The 24,573-nt window shown below is 36.9% G+C and overlaps 1 protein-coding gene across 4 annotated transcripts in view; it reads right to left on the reverse strand.

The window, feature by feature from the left end:
• LOC132157385 (echinoderm microtubule-associated protein-like 4) overlaps nucleotides 1-24,573 on the reverse strand; it is a 90,740-nt gene that overhangs the window by 39,448 nt on the left and 26,719 nt on the right. For 2 of the 4 annotated variants that reach the window (XM_059566721.1, XM_059566720.1), the window contains exons 1-2: nucleotides 17,779-18,033; nucleotides 1,178-1,360 (exon numbers count right to left, since the gene is read on the reverse strand). In XM_059566721.1, the coding sequence (XP_059422704.1) occupies nucleotides 1,178-1,360; nucleotides 17,779-17,863 (268 nt within the window). In that variant the 5' untranslated portion in view covers nucleotides 17,864-18,033. Of the gene's footprint in view, nucleotides 1-1,177; nucleotides 1,361-17,778; nucleotides 18,034-24,573 lie in introns of those variants that run through there. The other 2 variants (XM_059566723.1, XM_059566722.1) reach the window with 2 other exon arrangements.

The following is a 24,573-nucleotide window of genomic DNA, read 5'->3' on the forward strand; positions in this document are numbered from 1 at the left end:
TTCCTTGTGCGGCCCGGTACCAAATGACGCACGGCCACGGCCCGGGGGTTGGGGACCGCTGGTTTATGTTATCCGTAATGCACAATAGGATTTTTATGTCGCATCTTAAATTGATAAATTCATGTTTTTTTTTTCTTCCATTATTTTTTGGTGATATGTTAGCATGATTATGTTTTGTATTTGTGTTTATGACACTGTACACCTTCCATATATCAAATACACATCATATATTTATACACCTTTATATATTATTATTATTATTAATTACTAGTAAATTACAAAATGTACAGGTTGCTTTGTAAAGATGTTTAAGTGTTTGCTTTATTTTTGCTGAATTATTCTGGCAACGACAGCTGCCAGTTTTTTTTTTTTTTAAACCATGTGCACAGTATGAACAAATTCCTTGTTCAAAGAATACCTGAATGACTAGCTATATTTTCCATTACATGCAATATACAGCAAGGAATACTATATAAGATTGCATCCAACAATGCAATGCAATGCAATTGACTTGACATTCTTTACTTTAAACACTCCTTTCTAACATAAAAATTGTTATTTTACACAAAATTTGATTGTGTATTGCCATACTACGTTCCTAAACATCAATGGAACAAGAAACATTTATTGTTTCTCTCAATATTTCTAAAAACCTGTGTTTAATAGTAGATTAATATGTAGTCCACCCAAAACGTCATTGGGCCGCTCAAACAAACAGAGCAATATTTTGTCAGCGCCACACTGTTTACACTCTCGTAAGTCATCCTTAGTCTTTACATTTTAAACCAGGAAAGGACTAAAGTATTTTAACATCAAAAAACTTTAAGCTGCATAAAGTTTAAATATACACAAGTTGTATACGTGTGAGCGTGAGAGCGAGAGAAACAGGGCACGAGGCAGCCAGTGTGTTTTATACGGTGTGTTAAACGGAGAACAAAGTGAAGTCAGTTTTAATGGTCAAACATTAAAATGCCTTCCCTTAAGCAGCCCCCAAGATCACACGTTCACACACACACACAGCTGCTATTCAAATGGAAACATTCAGCGCCGTTGGTCAAGGCTAGATTGAAACTGTTAACAGATCCTGGTCTGGCCGCTCTCCTACACTTCCTGCATGTAAACAGTGCGAGGATCACTAGAGGCAAAGATGCACACACAGACGGCAGTGCTAGGTTACCTTTGCTGCTTTGCTGTTTTTTGGCAGCGGCTGCGGAGTCCTCTGACTGAGCCAGACGTCTGAGTACGTCTGCCAGCGCAGCCTTCATCACCGTCAGCTCATCCTCCTGCTGCTGCACCCGCAGCTCCAGAGAGGACAGGCGGTCCTGCACATCTGATGTGCTCGCGGCAGAAATACTGTCATCTGCCAGAGAAAGAGAGATAAAGATGACTTTCTCATCATATAGTACAGTTGCGCAATATAGAAGTCTTGTCAGATAAATTTTCTCCATTAAAATTGTAAAAAAAAGAAAAGAAAAAAAATTCTGTGTACTGTATATGTAGCTCCTGCAGCAATACCTTTATTAAAACATATATATATATATAAAATCACAATGCAATTTTAAATACACTAGAGTTCAAATGTTAGGGGTCAGTAAGATTTATTTTATTTGTAGTTTTACTAATTTTATTCAGCAATGGCACACTGAATGAACTGAAAATTACAGTAAAGATATTTCTGTTACTATATATATATATATATATATATATATATATATATATATAGGTTCTTATTTTGAACTGCATATCACAGTTTTCACAATAATATTAAACAGCACAACATTGATAATAACATTTAATGATTAGAATTAGAATGATTTCTGAAGGATCATGGGACACTAAAGACTGGAGTAATGATGCTGAAAATGTAGCTTTGATATCACAGAAATAAATTACATTTTAAAATTATAAAAGTTATTTAAAATTTTAAATTGTTACAATATTATTATTACAATAATATTGTAATAATATTTCACAATATTATTGTTTTTACTGTATTTTTTATCAAGTAATTGTAGCCTTCGTGAACCTAAGAGACTTCTTTCAAAAACAAGAACAAAATCTTATTAATTCCAAACTTCTCTCAAAAATCCCTTGTATCTAGAATTATTTCAGCGAATAAAAGCATAAACTATTCCACAGAACTCTCATACTGTAGCATTAATTCAAAACAGTTCTCTGCTGTCTACATGAATATATCCATAGAGCATTAGTGGATACACTGTTCATATAAAGCACCACTGTAGCTGTTCTTCAAAGCACATTTCCCATTGATAAGTGACATCTGTGCTTTTTCCAATCTTGAAAAGCACCAGACACCACTAACGTCGACAAACAACATTGAGAATGGGCTTGGGGCTGTTTATACACAAAACGGAAAAAAAAGAAGAAACGAGGCAAAAAAAATATGAATGAGACAGTAAGAGACGTGGGCAGCACAGCTTATCAGTTACAGATGGAATCGGTGGTAAGCAAAGCACCAATTTAGCAATTTCATTGGTTGCTGCTATTCATGCTCTTTTGCATGTCAGAGATAATGAAAGCATCTAAACACAGGTAGGCTAGATTTCAGAACAGGTTTTATACTTTTTATAAACAGTTGTCATTTCATCAATATTTGAAGTTGCAAAAAAAAAGTACATTTTATTGAAGGTGTTATATTTAAATTGTGTATTTTATAAGCAAATATTTGTTAAATGTGAATTGTGTCCCCTTTGAGTAGTACAGTAGCACTTATATACACCCTCAAAGCTAACAGACATGAACTAGGAGTCAAACACGACAGAACCAGAAGAGTCGGTCCTCTAGTGTGAGCTAGGCTTAAAGGAATAGTTCACCCAAAAATTAAACTTTTATCATTAATTACTCATCCACATGTTGTTTCAAACCCATAAGACATTTGTTCATCTTCAGAACACAAATAGATATTTTCACAATATTTTTGATGAAATCCGAGAGCTTTCTGATCCTCCATAGACAGCAACGCAACTGACACATTCAAAAAGTAAAAATAGTCCATGTGACATCAGTGGTTAATTTCATCATAGTTTATTTTTGGGTGAACTATCCCTTTAATAAACTGTGTTTTTGTTTTGTCTGAAAAAATAAAAAATAATACAGATATCATGTTAATATTTCACATTTGATAAAGTCGTACATAATCCAAGGCAGTAGGTGGCAGTATTGAACTTTAACGTTAGTTGCCACCCATCTTAAAACAGAAAAAAATAGACAACAGAAAGGTGCAGATATTTAAATCAAATGTAATCCAATGTAAAATAATACTGCATAGTTTTATAAATAACATATAGATTAATCCTTAGTTACAAGTTATTCAGTCAAGATCAGCGAGTGATTTTCTTCTTTTGTTCTTAAATTAAAGGGATAGTTCACCCAAAAATGAAACTTTTGTCATTAATTACTCACCCTCATGTTGTTCCAAACCCGTAAGACCTTTGTTTATCATCCAACCTATGCGACCTTTGTTTATGCCGGATTAGTGATGACATTGAACACAAGGACTTACGAGTTTGGAAAAACATGAAGGTGGGTAATTACTGACAGAATTTTCATTTTTGGGTGAACTAACCCTCTAACTTTAATTGCACAGACAGCAGCAGGTATAGGTTGCTATCACTTTAAAGGGTTAGTTCACCCAAAAAGTCTGTCATTAATTACTCACCTTCATGTCGTTCCAAACTCGTAAATCCTTGGTTCATTATTGGAACACAGATTAAGATATTTTGATGCATTCTAACAGCTCTCTGACCCTTCCATAGACAGCAAGGGTCCATACACGATCAATGTCCAGAAACGTAGCAAGGAGATCAGTAAAATAATCGGTTTCATTCTGTACTATATGACAGGCGTCTTTTTTAGTGCATGATTTTGATGTGTGTGGAGCACAGGAAACAGAGTAAGAGTGCCCAACTGACTTCTTTTTCACATCTTCTTGCACTTGCATGGTTTAAAACTATAAAATGCACAGACATGTATCAATAAGAGGAACTGAAATGCATGTTTCTTATTGAATCCTCAGTTTTTAGAGATAGGGAACCAATTCTAAAATCTTGATTTCCAAACCTAGCTCACACTCATGCTGTTTTAAACCTTTCTTCTGTGGGAAAAAAAAAAATATATATATATTGGAAGAATGCTGGTAAACCCAACAGTATTGACTTTTAGTGTATTGACAAAATGTGGACTTTTCTTAAATTATCTTCTTTTATTTTTCACAGAAGAAATAAAGTTTTTGTCACAACATAAGGGGAGATTTTCAATTTTCGGGTGGACTTTTGCTCTGAGTGCTTCTCTTCGCAGCAGAAGGTTAGCAGTATTACTGGTGCTGCAGTGCTTTAGATGCCTTTAGTGTTGGGTTCCGGATGGGGGGTATTGGATGGTTCTGCAGCGCTGCAGTCAGCTGCCAGGCGTTACTGTGGTTGGGATTTTGATTGCTGGACTGCTTCCCTGATCAAAGAGGCCCTGCATTCTGAGCTGCGGTTAGCTAGCTTAAGGGGCATAAAATACCATATAACAACTCAAACTCTCACACACCAACACATCTCAGATCCAAGCTTGAAACCAAACCATGGGACATTTTTACACCACTAATAAATCACTGGAAGTACTCACACACTCACCCACACAGAATTCACAAACAAAACACATGGGCACAAATACAAGAAGCTTATTACCACACCACACATCCAGCTCTTGAAAAATCGACAAATTTCCTACACAGCGCTAATGATAAGGGTCCCTGCAGTCTTTGGGTCATTGTGGAGCACTGTGTGGAGATGGGGAGGAGGTTCAGGAATGCCCTGGCACACACTCACACAGACCAACCCACAACCTACTAACAGGAAGTCAGTGGTTAAATACCCAAACAAAACATGTCAAACAAGCCAACAAAGGGACCCTCTGTGCACTCTAACCCAGACTCCATTATTAGACATGAAGCCAAGTACATGAGCTAGATACTAGGCCAATAGCTGAGCTAACCCACTTTACCGTTATCCCTTAGCACAAAGATCAGTTGGTCCAATCTGGCAATTGCAGCAATGGAGAGCGAAACGATTCAACCACAATCAACCTCCTGATGCCGTCCAAGCCATCGTCTGTTGTGAGTCAGAGACGCCAAGCGAGCCCAAAACTATTGATCGATACTTAGTCTGTCAGAGTTGCATATCAAACCTTTCATTCCTGCCTTGGTGAATCACGAATACTACCATTAAAAATGAATCACCTTCTGTGCTGTTTGCTTTATTTCCTTTTTAAAGTCTTGACATCTGAAGTCCAGATTATGGAAGCATTTCAAAGAATAATCAGGGGTGAATATCTGATGTTATATCACCCATGAGAAGCTGGGGGTAAGACTGAATTTGATGTTCAAATTATGTGCTTTTTGATTGATTACGGCAACAGTAAATCCTTAAATGATTGGGCAATACTTTTGTGGTTGTGTTCATAACATTACCTCCATTTGCATTTCCTGTAGTGATGCTAGATTGAAGATAGCATGTGCAAATAAACAATGTAATCAGGAAGCAGAATTATTAGTGAATTACTCTCTTCAGATCTACATCAGATCACAAAGCCAGTAACAGAGTGAACACCAAGGCTTTCTATAAATTAGGCTCTTTCTGAGGCAAAGCAGCCAAACATAGCGCTTATAGTTTGAATAATTTCTTGTGTAGAGGATCAAACCTGAGGCAATAATATGGAGTAGCTCCTTCACAGGATTGACAATGAAAATCTAATGCTACAAAGTGGGAACGGTACAGTTCACTCAAAAACAAAAAATTACCTCAAGTATTGTACTTTATATGACTTTCTTTTTTGAGACGAATACAATCAGAGATATATTAAAAATAGTCCTGGCTCTTCCAAGCTTTATAATGGCAGTGAATGGGGGTCGAGATATTAAATCCCCAAAAAAATGCATCCATCCATCCTAAAAAGTACTCCACATGGCTTTGGGGGTTAATAAAGGCCTCCTAAAGTGAATCAATGCATTTGTATAAGAAAAATATCCATATTTAAACATTTATTTATTAACTCTCTAGCTTCCGCTAACTGGTGTACAGGTAAGTGTGTTCAGGAAAGTGGCTGTGAAGAAGAATATGCAGCTAGGATAGCTTGAGGGTGAGTAAATCATGGAGTAATTTTCATCTTTGGGTGAACAATTACTTTAAGCAAGATTTTTATTTTCTCACAAAGTTTTGCATTCCCCCGAGAAATTAATCCAAACTGATGATGGAGATTAACGTGTTTTGGGAGTAAAATCTTTACACATTGCAATGCTTTTGCAAGCAAATGCAAGGTGTCCTGGTGGAAAGCAAAACTTTTGATAGAGAACACAAAAGATTATGAACAAATGCAAAGTTTACATGGAAGAAAGGATTTTGCAGAATTTTTGCTCACAAAATCTAGCCATTTTGCAACAGGACTAACAGAAAGCTGCTCGTTTTGAAATTGACTTCTGTGTGAGCTGTGTTTCATACAACGCTACACTGTTGACAATACAGAACAGAGCTTTTTTTGCCTGTAAAAACTTTTGATAATATGATGCACATTATCCTTCAATGAATAAAAGTCATTGAACTAAGGAACCTGGACACACGTGAACATTCCCAAGTCACCACAAAAGACTCCACTGGGGTGAATATATAGGCTGCACCAGACACAAGCCAATACACACCAACAACGCTCAACTGTTTTATAGTCAAAAATTGACCAAGAAACTAAAAGCAAACATCTCAAGGTTGCAGGAAGTTGCCAATAAAATCCAATCTCTGGAGGGCTGCGAAATGGCTGCAATATTTAATTTGCTTTCTCTGCCCGTGGTTTCCTCCCTGTCTGCAGGTCCTTCCTCTCAAACCGTCTTATCTCAGCAGACCACGGAAACATGGAGAGGGCAAACGTTTATAATACAATGCATTTCTTTGAGAGGAAATTGCTTTGGGAGGTCGTTTGATACTGGCAGTGTGTATGGAAAAACCAAGGGCAGAGGGAGCACGCTAAACAGAAAGACAAAGAGAGGGTTGAAAGGTGACGGAGTATCCCCAGGTAACCTCCACTGAATATATATCAATGGCGTGACGTTACTCCAGAATGGGGTACACCTAAAATGCCGATAAATTTGGCCTTTTCCACATTTCTACCCATGATTCCTTGTGGGCTAAGAGGAAGGAAGGCCTACGCACATCATATTTCACAATAGCTCGTCACATTCCTTAGTTTTCTCCCCCACCCCTTGAGCACGTACACTTAAATGCACACACACCTCCAACCTAACACACATAACCTCAGAATAAAACTAATTTATCTTGCATGGAAGATACGCAAACCACCCAGACTCAGACCAGAGCCCAACATACGCTCATACGCACAATCTCATGGCACGTGGCCAGACTGCATGCTCGTAAGGCTTGTTTTTGGCATGCTTCATTTTGACTGGAGGTCTATGGAGGAAGTCCTCAGGATTAGATGGCAGATATACAGCTGAGATAAGACTCAGTGGTGCAATCAACTGCATTCAGGCTCCAGTCGCACATAAACACAACATTCGCTAGCATTGATTGATGAGTCTTTTTAATGTTCATCATTTGCAACACTTCATGTTAACAGATAGCTCTGATAATCTGTCATGGTGTTTAGCTGTGAGCTTCCGGAGTACAAGATAAGGGATAGACGGAAGCATTGACTGGCCGCACACAAAACTGGGTTGGACTTGACCTTCATGAGGCAGCAGAGATATCTCTTGTGTACCTGGCAAGGAAAATAATCAAGTCACGCTGCCGGGGGTTAGGAGATCATTAAAACACTCAGCACACTTGTAAACTGGAGTAGAGCAAAAGGCTGCACATGTCTGAACTGGTTATGTCTGTGTGAGAGTCTTAAATGGTTTAGAGAACAAAACATTTAACTTAAAGTAGGGTTATTATACTCTCACACGTGCATTCCATAATTAAATGGACCTAAATGCTTGCAAAAAGTACTATAGATTTATCATGTTTTATTAGACATGTACCATATTCTTTTAGTACACAGTACCATCGTACTATGATATCATCATGTTTTTTGGTTGCGCTTTATTTATTATTATTATTACATGACCAATTTCATTGTACTTCCTCAGGAAAGTAAAATAGTAAAATAAGGCTGAGTTAAGGTTAGGTTTAGGGGTAGATACTAGGTTAATACCTAGTTACTTAGATAATGCACTTACTATTTTAAGTACATATATACAGGTGCTGGTCATATAATTAGAATATCATCAAAAAGTTGTGTTTAAGTTATGAATTTATTTCACTAATACCATTCAAAAAGTGAAACTCGAATATTATATTCATTCATTACACACAGACTGATATATTTCCAATGTTTATTTCTTTTTATTTTGTTGTTTAAAACTGACAACTAAGAAAAATCCCAAATTCAGTATCTCAGAAAATTAGAATATTGTGAAAAGGTTCAATATTGAAGACACCTGGTGCCACACTCTAATCTAATCTCAGTCTAGTTCTGAAGGCTACACAATCATGGGGAAGACTGCTGACTTGACAGTTGTTCAAAAGACGACCATTGACACCTTGCACAAGGAGGGCAAGACACAAAAGGTCAATGCAAAAAAGGCTGGCTGTTCACAGAGCTGTGTCCAAGCACATTAATAGAGAGGCAAAGGGAAGTAAAAGATGTGGACGAAAAAAGTGTGCAAGCAATAGGGATAACCACACCCTGGAGAGGATTGTGAAACAAAACCCATTCAAAAATGTGGGGGAGATTCACAAAGAGTGGACTGCAGCTGGAGTCAGTGCTTCAAGAACCACTACGCACAGACGTATGCAAGACATGGGTTTCAGCTGTTGCATTCCTTGTGTCAAGCCACTCTTGAACAACAGACACCGTCAGAAGTGTCTCGCTTCTAAAAGGACTCAACTGCTGCTGAGTGGTCCACAGTTACGTTCTTTGATGAAAGTAAATTTGGCATTTCCTTTGGATATCAGGGTCCCAGAGTCTGCAGGAAGAGAGGAGAGGGACACAATCCACATTGCTTAAGGTGCAGTGTAAAGTTTCCACAGTCAGTGATGGTTTGCGGTGCCAAGTCATCTGCTGGTGTTTGTCCACTGTGTTTTCTGAGGTCCAAGGTCAACACAGCCGTATACCAGGAAGTTTTAGAGCACTTCATGCTTCCTGCGGCTGACCAACTTTATGGAGATGCAGATTTCATTTTCCAACAGGACTTGGCACCTGCACACAGGACTTGGCCCCAGCACACAGTGCCAAAGCTACCTGTACCTGGTTTAAGGACCATGGTATCCCTGTTCTTAATTGGCCAGCAAACTAGCCTGACCTTAACCTCATAGAAAATATATGGGGTATTGGGAAGAGGAAGATGCGATATGCCAGACCCAAGAATGCAGAAGAGCTGAAGGCCACTATCAGAGCAACCTGGGCTCTTATAACACCCGAGCAGTGCCACAGACTGATGGACTCCATGCCATGCCATATCACTGCAGTAATTCAGGCAAAAGGAGCCCCAAGTAAGTATTGAGTGTTGTACATGCTCATACTTTATTTTTATACTTTTTAGTTGGCCAAGATTTCTAAAAATCCTTTCTTTGTATTGGTCTTAAGTTATATTCTAATTTTCTGAGATACTGAATTTGGGATTTTCCTTAGTTGTCAGTTATAATCATCAAAATTAAAAGAAATAAACATTGAACATAATGAATAAATATAATATACAAGTTTCACTTTTTGAATGGAATTAGTGAAATAAATCAACTTTTTGATGATTTTCTAATTATATGACCAGCACCTGTCTATGTAGAACAGGACTGTAAAATGAACTATTTTGTACTGCGGTACTTTTGAGAAAACTGTGATACTCCAAAAACCACAATAGTACTGTATACAATTTGTTTTAAAAGTCATTGTAGTACTATGGCACTATGTAATACATTGTAGTACTATGTAAGCGGTTGTACAAATCATTCAAAAACAGTCCGAAAATAGTATTACCACACCCTTTTTTAAGCATAGGATTGTTAAAAGTAACTGAGTAGTACCCCTGAAAATACACTTTGCAATACCATGGTCCAAACTTTATTTAAAAAAAGACTGCTATAATACCATGTTTTTTTTATATTTTTGCATTTGCAGTACTATGGTAATTGCTCAACATGTGACTGTGAAAGGCAGGGAAAGCCACAAAAGGGAAGCTGTGCAAGGCCTCTGTAATACTGCTTTGAGTCATTTTGCAGAGGTGAGCTCATACAGGAAGTGACCTCAAAGATGTGGGAGATAAGAGTAAAAATTCTGAAATAAATTGACACTGCTTTCAAGCTGTGATGCATCTCTCAACTCTCGGTTAACATGCAAAGATTCACACTACACATTGAACCCGAAACTTATACTAACAGGAGATATTTATAATCCTAACTAGAACACTGATGAGTGAGTGGCGTTTGCCCTTTTAAAAGTCATCGCCATGAAGCTACCTCCTGAAGGATGCCTATTTATTTGCCCAAGGAAAAAACAAAAATAAAAATAAAAATCAACACTATTTATGAAATTCCATCACAGTTTTGTAGGGTTATAGTCCTTTTGTAGAAGTACTGTACCAGTTACACGGACTTGCTCAGACAGCCTCTTGAGACTGGGTATCATTGTTGCATGCAAGCAATATGAATTAAACATTATAATTCAGCATATCCACACACAGGGGATTACATACTCGTACATGTGTCACAGACATGAAAGCTCAGTTGCATATTAGAGACTAGGGAGGAAGACGCTTGTGCTCTGTCCTCATCTCAAGGTTATGAGCTTCCACACTAGACTGTTCAGGAGAGCTTGAATATTCATCATCTTTACAATTGCTTTGCTGTCAATACAATGAATCATATATTCTGCTTTTTATCTCCTGTCGTGATTTTGTGAAGAAAGTCATAAAAGATGACACAACAACTCTAACAGAATATTAAGACTGCAGTGAGAGTGGCTCAGTGCAGCTTTATGAATGAGATTCCTCTGCCTTCAGCAGACCAGCATGCATGTAACAGACACGATTAACTACACGGCACTGAATCTTCATGTTAATGATTCATTGTAATGTCCCGGGGCTGGACACACAAGATACACACATACTCTTCCTCACACAAAACCACACACACACACACACACACACACACTAAAACATCTGTGGGGCATATGTGAGATTAGATAACAAGTGGTACTTATTTTCACCACCTTTTCTCCTTCTTATATTATGGACAGTTTGAGCTGTGCTGATGTTCAAAAGACAAAACAGACTCTGGTTAAACTAATTCACTAATCCACTAATACAAAGGCAGCACAGATATCCACCAAATAACCACTTGCTGTTTGGATCAACTATTGTACTACCATACTAATTCTTGCAGTAAGCATTTTACTAAGCATACTATGCAACTTACTGTATGCAATACCCAGATAGCAGATAGCTGTAATGTTATACTGTATCCCACAGTTCAATGTGCTTAACTTGATATTATAACATTTCCATGTGACTAACCATCCAGAAGTGATTTTAAATATATTGTGATATTCTGCAATTTATTGCGATATAACAGTGCAACTTGAACTTGTACAAAAACGTTGTGCAGACCCTTCAGCAATTGGGGCATTTGAAAGAAATTACAGTTAAATTTAAATTAAATTAAATTAAACATGTAGTCTTACATCTAGGGTAGGGATGTTTATTTTGGTTATTTTTTTTCACTGACAACCAACGCTCGTTAACCAATTATTACCTGTTAACCGGCAAGATTATTTTAAATTAGAATTGAATTAATTTAGAAAGGATAAGTTAATGTTGCTACTGTATAACTTCTGATAGGCTATTTTTTATTGTTGTTCTTTTTTAAATGGGATAGGACAATGCAGCAAACCTTTTTAAATATTTTGATAAATTACTGAAAATAAATAAATAAATGACTTTTTAAACCATTTAACTGAATGTATTAATCGGTCAAATTATTGAAAATTAATTATTATTATTATTACTATTATTATTATTATTATAGGTAGCCTATATTTCTGCTCGCATTTTCGGCCGATTATTTTCGGAGGTTGAAAATTCGGTGCATCCCTACTTACATCCACTCCTTGCTTACAAATCTGAAGTAATACATCCGATTTAAACACAGACATGGCTTTCCTGATAACCATCCACGATCAGAAATAACTTGGTAGACGTGGTTTCATATTACAGAATGATAGTATTATATACAGTGATAAAGGTGATATTATATACAGTGATGTCGATCAGCATTGCGTTATAAATATACTTTCCTTATAAAAAATACCCAACAATGCTTGAAGAACACAGATAAACCATATATTCTGTGCAATTGTATGTTTATTGTCTTCAAGTTTCATCAGCTAAAATTTCTCTATCTCCGCTGTGCGTTTTATTCAGCGATAACTGGATACCTTTGTCCATATTAGGGATTTCCTGGAGCTTTGTCAGTAGTATTACTTCTGCTATGCATGTGGAATTTCTGCACAAGGATGCCCTCCGGCTTCCAGGATGAATTAAACAGTCAATGCATTAGGTGTGTAGGCTACTCAGCAATGCTCACAAAACCCTATTTTGGGTAAAAAATAGGAAAGATAATACTTTTCTCTAAAGAAACAGGATTTATATTGTTATTGCAATAAATACTAGAAATATTGTGATATATTTTTAAGCCCTTATCGCCAATCCCTAATACTAATATACTTGTTTTAAAATTTAAATAGTAATATTTATATGCACGTTATTTTTATTTATTTATTATTCATTTTTATTTTCTAAATAATAAATGGTTGTGACTCCCTGAATTAAATATGCATCATGATGTCATGTCACATTGGCATGGCATAGTATTGTATACATTTTCTAAAAAATAAAAATAAAATTAAATAAGAAAAAAAACACCTGAACAATTCTGCATAATACAGTACATACGGTTACACTTAGTATTAAAAAAAAGAATAGTAGGCAGTGAACAGTGCACACTGCGCAGTATGCAGTACATAGCATTCCATTGTAAACACAGCCAACATGTGCCCAATAATGAAGGTCTGTGCACGGAAATAATAAAATGTTTGTCTGCATGAAGTGCTAATTATTGCACTGCAGATTCCAGCCTACTGCCTCACAGTGGCTTTAAATTGTTTAACGCGTGTGGTGACATGTTTGTTTAAAGACATTAGACTGTGCAACCTGCACTGAGAAAAGTGAAGACAGGGTTTAAGCAGCGGCACATTTGCTAATGAATTAGCAGGATTATCACAGAATTGCACAGAGAATGCCACATCCGTTCTATAAAACCACACATTGATTTACCCTGTGTTACTTAACAGGTATACATCATCCTATTTGCCGTCACTAAACTTTTTAATACTAATATCAATACTAGACTGGCCTTCAGACACCCTGGCATCAAGATATCACTATCAGCATTGTATCAGCAGAATCAGGAAGAATCACGTCACAATCATGGAATCAGATGCTAATAGCATATTCATAATGCCACAGGTAGCACTTTATTTTACAGTCCTGTTTCTCATGTACATACTAGGTACTAACCCTGAACCTACCCCTAAACCTAACCCCAGCCCATGTAGTTGTTGTATTACCAGAACATTCTTAGATAAATACACTGTAAGTACACTATAAGTACATGAAAGTACACGTACTGTAAAATAAAGTGCAACCATGCCACAGTCCTTTAAAGAAAGCTTCAGAATCACCATCTATGGAATGGATGTGCAAAAATACATGGTACTGTGGCCAAAAACCTAGTGGTTATACAATGGTAGATTTCTGGTGATATTTTGTTAGCATCCAAAGATGATTTCCTCATGGTATACGTATATTTATAGTTATTTATATCTGTGCAGACGTCCAGGCAAACATAAGCGGAAAAGCTAGAAGTTTCTATTCACACGTTCACAAAGTTTAGATATCTATGGTACAATTTCGAACTAACCTCTGAGTGCTAGATAAACTTAAACACACTAACATGTCCTACACAAACACACACACAGCAGTTGTCCATCTGTGAAAGTTGTCTGAGAGATTCTCTCAGCTGGAATCAGTACTTCAACTCCAGCGCCAAATACAAGCAGACGGTTGTAATAGAACGTGTGTGTATACACGTGTAGCTACCTAACTATTTTGAGGACAAAAAAAAGTGTACTCAGAAGTGAATGGAGTCTGGTGAAACCTCATTGTGGGGACGTACTCATTGGTAAAAAATAAAAAAATAAAAACATTCCTACAAATAAAGTTTGTTTGTTTATTTAGCCGCAAAATAATCAATTTAATTTATATTTACACAGCTGCATGACCAGTCTTCTCTGACTTTTTTGTTGAATTTAAAATTTGGACTCTGTATTCAGCAAATATTCAGCAACTTAGTTATCACGATATGCATGTGATGATTTGTACATTTGTAATATATATGTATTATATATGTATTTTTAAATATTGCACAGCCATGAGCTGTTCATACAACCATAAAAGTCTATATACAGTAGATGGTCGGTGCTTATAAATGATGTGAAAAGTTAGACAGAGAAAGAGATAGATCTTTTCATGTTTTCATTACATTTTGTGTATTTGGTTTAATGAAAAGTGTTTATGTGGCTTAAGGTTAAAAAACATTATTTTCCACATACTGTACAATATTGTTTCTCCTCAATGCCCAGCCTTTCTGAAACACAACGATTTTTACAAAGCTCATCGTTCTGAAAATCAGTGGATCAGAGGTGTGCTCTGATTGGCCAGCTATCCATTGCGTTGTGATTGGGCGAATACCTCAAGCATGTGACACCTGAAAGCAGTTGATGGAGATTTATTGCTAATCACAGAACCGGCTTTACTGACAAAATGCGCATGACAATCATGATTATTTGCGTTCAATTAATTGTGCAACCCTAGTTGCACACATCCGAATATTTGAACTGTTCTGAAATAGTGTTGTGAATACAACTTAATCAATGATTTCTAGTCGTGTCCTCTTTTGGAAGGCCAAACAAAGTATTTTTTCACTTTTGCAACGAAATGCACAGTGTCTCCACAACATGGCGCGGTGGTGGCAACAACAATAAAGTTATGCCTTCTTTCTTTGCGTCAACATTTGGGCGGTGTTTTGCAAATCTTTCCACATTATGACATAGACATGTGGGGGCATGTTTGACGAGTTGTTTTAGGAAGGCGTGAATGAGTCTTAACTTTTATAAAGAATATCTCTTTGGGTTTGAGACTTTAGTCTTTGCAACTTTAGGGACTTATCTATTCACAAACAGCTTGTAACACTCCAAAGAGAAAAAACTTGAAATCGCATCATATGACCCCTTTAAAAAAAAAAAAAAAAAAAAAAACTGAGGTGTCTTTTCTGCAACACTAACAGAACTGCAAAAATAATGTTTTCAAACAGGTTTCCATCATCTACCATTGGTGAGACAAACCCCACACTCACGCTATTGGTCGAGCCTTTGTTGCAGTGCGGGGCTGGTCTGGATGCTTAAACAAACAGAGCAATGTTTTGAAAGCGACACAGAGACACAGTGTTTACACTTAGAGGAAATAAACCTGTAATGGTTTACTTACAGTTGTCTCTGCATACAAACCCAGATGGGAGAAAGTGTTTTACCATTTTTAAAACAATATCAGATACTTCAGCTTTCATTAAAGAAGAGAACTAAGAAGGAAAAGTGAGACAGAAGGAAGTAAACAGAAAAGCTTGTGTACCATCTGCAAAAAGACAAACACAATCCGAACACCAGCTGAACACATACTACAGGTAGATTCACAAGTGGTGTGAGCACAAACACTCACACACACACACACACACACACTAGTTAATCATTCACTTTTTTATTGTTTCTTAACCAGCATTTATTACAATGAAAGGAGAAACACCCTGACCAGAGGCAGTATTCTGCCAAAATTAAACCACTGAACCTGAGTATTTCTTTTTCACATCCTCAGCATTAATACTCTAACCCTAACCAGTCTCACACACACACACACACACACTTTTAAACACACACTTTTACAAAGAGATTTGCTTATATTGCCCCAAGCCAGTTCACCATGAATGAGACACCACAAACAGACTGTACAGACGTGGCATCCCAAGAAAAAGCCACAAGACACAGATACAAGCATTACACAAATGCTTACATTACAAAAAAAAAACTTAGAAATAGACAGCGTGTCAAGATAATCCTTAAATGCTGACTTGAGAAAGCCTTATCTGGAAGATCAAAAAGGTTTTAAAATCCTTGAGGATTGAAGGTTATATAGACCATATAGACAGAAGAGAATAAGACAGACAGAGAGAGATAGACAGACGCAGAAATACTTCTTGCAGAGAAACATTTTAACAATCTTTGATGTTTAGCCACTTTAATGAATGACTTTGATGATTTGAGGTATAACTACAAATATACAGAATATATGCTGCCATAGTTACTAGATCTTATTCAGTTTACAGACGTGATGTGTCATTGAACATTACTTTTCCTATTATAATTTATTCCTGTGATGCAAAGCTGAATTCTCTGAAATCATTCTAATATGCTAATTTACTGCTCAAGAAACATCTCTGTAAAAAACAGTCATGATTCTTAAAGTTTTTGTGGAAATTGTAATACATTTACTTAAAATATAAATATTTCGTAACATTGTAAATGTCTTTAATGTCACTTTTGTTCAATTTAAAGTGTCCTTGCTAAATAAAATCTTACTGACCCCAAACGTGAATTTTACTTAAATGATAGTATAAACCTGAAATTTCACACCAAACTGAGACAGCTATAAATATGAATCACTATTTTACATTTAGAACGCTGTTTTTAACATTCAACATATTTCATTTCTAACAAAACTCTTAAATGAGAAATCCTCCAGTGTACCTATTTCCTCAACAAAAGTCCAAGGATCTGCTAACAATGTAAATTAATGTGCAAGTTTAATGGTTTAAAAAAAAAAAACAACAACTCAAAAGCATAAAGTTCTGTGCTAAGTTTGTTGCACTGAGTTTAAACAATGAGAAAAAGTCAATTTAAATCTACAGTATTTTTTTTTGCAATGTGGAATGGTCTGCTGTGGGAATACTCTTAAGTTAAATGAGTTAGAAAAGATACAGCAAATTAGCATTTTTGCTGAAAATCTCTGCCAGATTTGTCAAGCCAACATAAATATTAAATTATGGTTTACATCTACAGTACACTCTTAAAAATAAAGATTCCAAAAGGGGGTTTTCACAGCGATGCCATAGAAGAACCAGTTTTGGTTCCCTAAAGAACCTTTCAGTGAACAGTTCTTAAAAGAACCATTTTTTCTTATGTGAAGAACATTTTAATAATCTCAAGAACCTTTGTCCACTATAAATAATCTTTCCTGGAATGAAAAGGTTCCATGGATGGTAAAGGTTCTTCGTGAAATCATTGAGGCCAATAAAGAACCTTTATTTCTAAGACAAAGCTCTCTATCGGTGTGGTGACCAGCATTCAAATAAACTGCTTTACTCACTAAACACACACATAAATGGTTGAGTTGCATCAATGTAGTGAGGTTAAAGCGTTACACACACTTCCTCTCTGTGTGGTGTGCAGAAGGGAACCTCCAAATGACAAAAAGGAAGACTCATACTAATTCACTGCGCGCGCAGACACACATGCATCAGTCTCACACACACACACAGCTCTCCCCACAATCCCGCAGCGCTGCTTTACCGGTGCAGTGGTGGTTCAGCGTGGCCGAAGAGTTGCACACTGGAGCTAAACCTGTCGTACTGTCTTCCATTCTCTGCTCGAGCATACGTCTGTAATCTTCACTGCTGCTCGTCCGCTTGTCCTCCTTTCTTGTCTGTCTGTCTGTCTCTTTGCAGTCTATGTCTCTCTTTTCTGTCTCATACACACATTCTTTCTTTCCTGGACAGTGCTGCACACATACGTCTGCTCACACAAAAGCCAGGGCGAGCGAGTGAGCGCGAGGGTGAGAGAGAACAAGGGAAACTAGAGGAGGAGGAGATAAAGAGATAAAAAAAGAAAATCTTTGTAGGCTAAGGGAGTGGCTAAAGCTTGCACGTCTTTAACCTCTGCCGTTCCGACAAAGCCACACACAGAGTGTATGTTGTTTTACTGTGCGCTGGGACGGGGGGAAGGGAGTGCCAGGAGAGGGGAGGAGACCACGTGGAGGATGTCAAAGCTTCCAGAAACTGGCCACGCACACTACAGCAAATTACAACAGCTCCGCAACCCTCTTTCAAATGACCGGGCACTGGCTGCTGGAAGTGAAATATTTGTCACATCACATGATTTAAGACATCAAGATGCAAAACAAAACTATAAATTGCAATTCCATATAATTGCTGAGGCTATTCCGGTTGATACAGACTGTATTACACAACTCAAATGTCCTGCATATAGTATGCAAGAGTAGAAATAGCGATAGGCTCAATGGAAGTTGCTAGGCTGGTGCATGTGGCCTCAGAAGAAGTACACAAACCTGCATGTTGCCATCTTTGCTCATTAAAACTTTGGGTGCACTTTATTTTAAGGTGTCCTTGTTACAGTGTAATTATACATATATTTAAGTACTGAGTAATATTAATTAACTATGTACTTACGATATGGTTAGGGTAGGATTCGGGCTTGGTTTAGGGTTACTTGCATGTATGCATAATTTAAAATTTAAAATCCAAAAGTATGTTTAAAAAACTTTTGTGTTATTATTTTTTAAGCAAAATAAAGTACACCTAAAAAGTGTAGTTTGTAATCATGACAAAATTCTAAGTTTTATTTTAAAGTACATTTTAAACCATTCTTTTTTAATTTTGTATTTGTTGTTGTACTTTAAACAAGTGCACCTATTTTTTATGTGATAACTATGTACAACTAAAGCACATGTAAAGTACTACTTAACTGTAGTGTGTTATTCAATATTATATTCAGATATTATTTCTAAATGTAATAAATCACATCTTTATCATTACAAAAGTATAATTACAATGTATTTAATACATGGAGATTCATTAGGAATGACATTACAGTAGTTATTAAGTAGTAGTAGTAATCCTTTAGTTTTAGTATATTAGATTGTTTATGAAATTAGGTAAAGATATAATTGCATAATATTTAAGTGGGTAAAAAAAACACTTGTTACTAATTGCACTTATTAGTTCAGCTAATTGCATTAAATATAAATGTAAACTACAACAAAGTATCATTGAATTGCAATTAACATGCAATTACATGTCAGAAATCATTACAGTCAGTTTGCAATTAAGTATATTCTTGAAAATAGGCTATATTATTTTCATAACAAGAAATCTCCCTATACAGTTAATTCTGAATGGTCAAAGAAGAAACAGACTTTTTGCTAAGATAATGGTGTAGTTACAGCATCTGACAAATCAGGGAAATCATGGCCTAATGTTTAGAGAGTCGCACTTGCAATCGAAAGGTTGTGAGTTCGAGTCCCGGGCTGGCAGGAATTGTGGGTGGGGGGAGTGCATGTACAGTTCTCTCTCCACCTTCAAAACCACGACTTAAGTGCCCTTGAGCAAGGCATCGAACCCCCAACTGCTCCCCGGGCGCCGCAGCGTAAATGGCTGCCCACTGCTCCGGGTGTGTGCTCACAGTGTGTGTGTTCACTGCTCTGTGTGTGTGCATTTCGGATGGGTTAAATGCAGAGCACAAATTCTGAGTATGGGTCACCATACTTGGTTGAATGTCACGTCACTTTCATTTTTTCTTTTCAAATTTCCCCATATTGGTCAACCACTAGTCTCAGATCTTAGTATGGATGAAACAATTCAAAAGTGCCCTGATGGTGTGACTTCATGAAGTGATAATATTCTGTAGTTTTCAGAAAATATGAGCCCTACTAATCCAACGATCATCCCATGACCGTCATGCTTTGCAAAACAATGTGAATGAATGACTGTGCATGTGTGTTTATGAGCTCAAGTCATTACCTGTACATCACTCCGAGTCTTAGTGTCTAAGTTTATAAACAACTTATGTACTTTTCATATATTTACAGTTTATATCCCTCAGAGTTCAGTGAGCTATAATGGTAAGTGTGCCTTGGCTGGCCCTCGTTCAAAAACAACACGGCTGTTTAATAATCTTAGACCTGAGGAGAAGGAGTGGAGCATAGCAGCAGTGTTTAAAAAAGAATGAAACATTTAATTATCCCGCGTTTGTGAAGGGGCCAGCCTGTCGCTGAGTAGAGCTATAAAACAATGAGAAGGAGAGCGAGTGAGAGAGAGCATTCCTTCAGCACACAGCTGCCAAGTTGGAAGAAAAACCAACAACAAAAAGTGACTGCTAGAAGCCAGGAGGAGAGAGAGGAGAACAGAGGAGAGAAAGAATATTGTGGCCAAGTACACTGCAGTCCTTCAGTGTAAAAAAGCCTATAAACCGAATGAAAGGAGACTGCGAAGATAATCAGCATACGAGGTGGAAACCTCGTCTTTCAGTGTTATACGAGTGTCATACTGACACAATTACAGATGAGGAACGAAAAGAAAGTAGATCAAAGGCCAATCATAGGGACTTTCAAACTCCCACTCACACACACATATACATACATGCACTTGCACCATTAACATCTGCATTCAGCCAAACATATTTCAGCTTTCAATGAAATTGCAGTACACCTACATCTGAACGATTAAGAAAGAGAAACTAGCTCTTTTCCAAAACCTACTCAGCTTCATTAGCCTACTACCTACATTAGGCAGTTTTCATTGATGGCAGTATCCCAAGTGAAATGGAATTTCTGATTTGAAATGCACTTGATCTGAAACACTCAGGGTTCATACAGTTGATTTAGAGTGGAATTCAAGCACTTTTCCAGCACTTGATCTTTGAAAAAAGTAATTTCTAATTTTATTTAATTCTTTTTTATTATCATACTGTAAGTTCTAAGAAAAAGATCAAGTGTTTTCTAGGATGTTATTCAAAATTGAAGCACATTCCAAATCCAAAAGTTGTGGTCTACTGGTTAGAGAGTTTGACGCCTAACCCTAAGGTTGTGGGTTCGAGTCTCGAGGTCGGGTAACCATACTTGGCTGTATGTCATGTCACTTTCGTCACAACTGTCTAAAACTCTATTTAAAGCCTGAAATCTCTAAAATGTCCAGAGCTCATACAAATAATAAACTAGAAATTATGTTGTTGTTTTATTGTTTTATAATTTACATTATAAATGTAAAATTTGGGTGTTATTCTATTTTCATTATTAAATTAATTAGAATATTTATAATAAACATTTCTCATTTCAACACAATCCATGCATAAAAAAAGCTAAGCTAAAAATTTGAGTGCTGTTTATTTAATTATTTTTATTTTTTTCCTTGGACCAGTTGAACTTCAGTAAGAGAATCTTCAAGCAATGAGACAGTGCCAACTCATAGCCAATATAAAGCCGATATAATAATAATAAAAAGAATTATATATATATATATATATATATAAAGGGATAGTATATTGAGAGATAGCAAAATATATCGAGATATATTTTTTGCTCCATATCGCCTGGTCCTAGTCATTAATTTCAAAGCATTTCCTTATTGAGCTTACATACATTTACATGTAGATTCTTGCCAGAAGTTTTCAAGCTATTCATATCATTTTAGAAGTTAAAGGTCGCACTTGCACAACAGGAAATTTGAGAGAAATTAGACTTTTGGTCTATTAATTACTTTTGAAGAGCAGATTGACTCGTTTTGTGAGTCAGGTCAAACTGGGCGTGTTGGCGTGTAAGACCCTAAGGCAAATTTAACACAGCTGAAACTATCATGCACAGGTGCGCAGATGCACTAATTCAAAATGCTGACACGTAACATAAGTGCTGAGGTGTATACCTAGTGTTAAACAGGGAAAAAGTGCAATATTTCATTTTAACAGATCTGCATGCAAATTCCAACCTTTTGGGTCTATAAATGTACCCAAGTGCTCAATTCTTGACAATAATCAAACTTAGACACAACTGAGATGCCTGAACGATAGACACAAACATGTTAGCAGAATGCACAAATCCCAGAGCAAGACCTGCAAAATAACTCTACTGCAGACCCAAGGCATGTGCCACTCCCCATGTCCCAGCATGTCTGAAGAGTGGGACCCGCTGTCGTGTGGCCTGACGATGGACACTGTCATCTCGAGAAAGGAAACAGAGACTTGTCAGAGTCCCACAAACATAACACTAAAATAGAGAAGAAAGGAAGGCAGTCGGTGGCACACAGGAAAGAGAGAGTGTGCAAAGGGTGAAAGCAGAAGGGCTGTGCATACTTTCAGTAGAGCATCTGCACGAACACCCCAACGCCTTACCAGAAACAGTGTCACCACTAACACACACTCGTGCAGCAATATCAAACACCCCAGCAGTTTATGAGAGTAAGTAAGCAGTCATTTGGCTGACACTTTTATCCAAAAATAATTTATTACTCTACTTATTACAGGGACAGTCTGCTTTGAACAAAAGAGGGTTAAGAGTCATGTACAAAAAGCTTGGGGGTCTGAACCTACAACTTTCTGGTTAGTACCAACCCAAATCTTTAACCAATAAACCACGTCACTCTGTGGAGACAAGAAAGAATCACTTTCAGCCTCACATGCAACACCAAGTCATGCAACACACATAAAACTCTGAAGAACTTACAACAAATCAGCAGTTCCAATCTGATTTGGCTTTACATAACTAGCAGTCTGCTAGTTTATAATAAATAAATGAATTTATAAAATGACTTTTATTAGAAAAAAAAAGACTAAGACTTTCCTAAATAGGCAGTTCTTAACCAGAATAAGCTGGAAAGGAGACCTTATTGTGTGTTGATAGTTTAGCCATTTGAGACTAATATCAGTAATCTATAAATGTGATGACACAGCATTTAAGTGAATAAACTCTGCACTAAATGTAAATGAAAAATGTGTTGTGAAAGCTTTGAAATTCTCAGTGCTTCAAACATAACTCTTTACTGGTGACTCATGACACCCACTGAGGCCAGACAAAAGAAAAACATTTTCAAGGGCACGTTTCCAAAGGTTTTTAATTTTAACAGTGGTGATAAAGTGGGAAGGGACAGATCATGCAAGCTTGCACTTGAATTGGTAAAGACATGCATTTCCATTCTGCAGCGTCTAAAGCTGAAGATTTCTAATCTGATTTACTGCAATATTATTCCTCTTCTCCATTCTTATTTTTAATTTCTCCATCTCTGCCCTGCATAAATCATAAAAAGGGTAATGATTTTTGACATGACACATTTGGGCATGTCTGAACGGTGCCGTTAGGGCTTACACAATATTTAAGAGTAATGCACCCTGATACCTGTATGATCAGTTTGGCTCCTTGCTGAAAGAGAGAGGTGTTAACATCAGAGACTAGAGCACACTAGAGTTTGAGTGGCCGAATCAGAGGATCCTAAACACCCTTAAATGTCATGTTAAGAGATCCTAAGTGGGCAATTCTTAGCCAGCATACACATAACTGGACTAGATGGTTTACAAATAGTTAAAAGTCCAGTTCTGTGAGACTAGGAAAGCCATGACTTAAAGTCTGATTAGTGAGCTTGATTAGTTTTAGATTTTTTCTTATTTTTAGTTCTGATATTTCGATTGGTGCTTTAATCACCATGACCGGTGACCTCATGTTTTGCTTTAGCTGTCGAACAGTTTGCACGGTGAAACGCTCTCAGAAAATTGCATCTTTAAACTTGTCCTCCTAAAACCAGCCACAGACATATTTGGCCACGTTTTGCGAATGTTTTGTTTAGCATCTTGCGCAATGTGCTTCATGTTAAGACATGAAAACAGTCCAAACAAATAAATCAAGACCCCTGTATTTCTTTACATTAAATTGAGATCCGTCAGGTTTTGAACATAAGAACACATCCTCTATCTCAATGTCCCCTAAAAACATGTCAGATCACAAGAATGTAAAGGAAAAAAGACTATTATATACTGGTGTAGAAAATGTCGTTTTGCACATCACTAGCTGCTATGATGCATTTCATTTGTAAGCAGATTGCAAAAACAATAATTGCATTCTTTCTAAAGCTCAAACAGTAGAATGTTGCACTAATTACAAGGACATGGGTTCGATTTCCAGAGAAAGCAAACCTGAAGAAAATGTCTACTTTGGATAAGAGCAATTGTGTACATGTAAATTTCCAAAATAAAGTTTTCTGAACACTCTCCTTGTCCACAATTGGTCTAATAAACAAATGGCCCCGCCCCCAATCTCACATTGGCAGAATCATTGTTGCTGTGCTGGGCTGGTCAGATTCTCAAACAGAGCAATGTTTTGAAAGCACTAGTTCACCCTGGCTCAGTAATTGTAGTTCTTTAATATTTTTCTAGGGTAATGTAATGTACTTTAACTTAAAAAAGAGACATACTTCAGCTTCAGAGGCTCTGTAATATCGTTTACAGCATGCAGAGCACAAACGCTCCTCCCCATGATGAACGTGGTTTGTTTAGCCTCGCTAAATTAGAACAAAGACAGAGGGCCCGAAA

This window comes from Carassius carassius, chromosome 14 (genome assembly GCF_963082965.1).
Source record: "Carassius carassius chromosome 14, fCarCar2.1, whole genome shotgun sequence".
Classification (NCBI taxonomy): domain Eukaryota; kingdom Metazoa; phylum Chordata; class Actinopteri; order Cypriniformes; family Cyprinidae; genus Carassius; species Carassius carassius.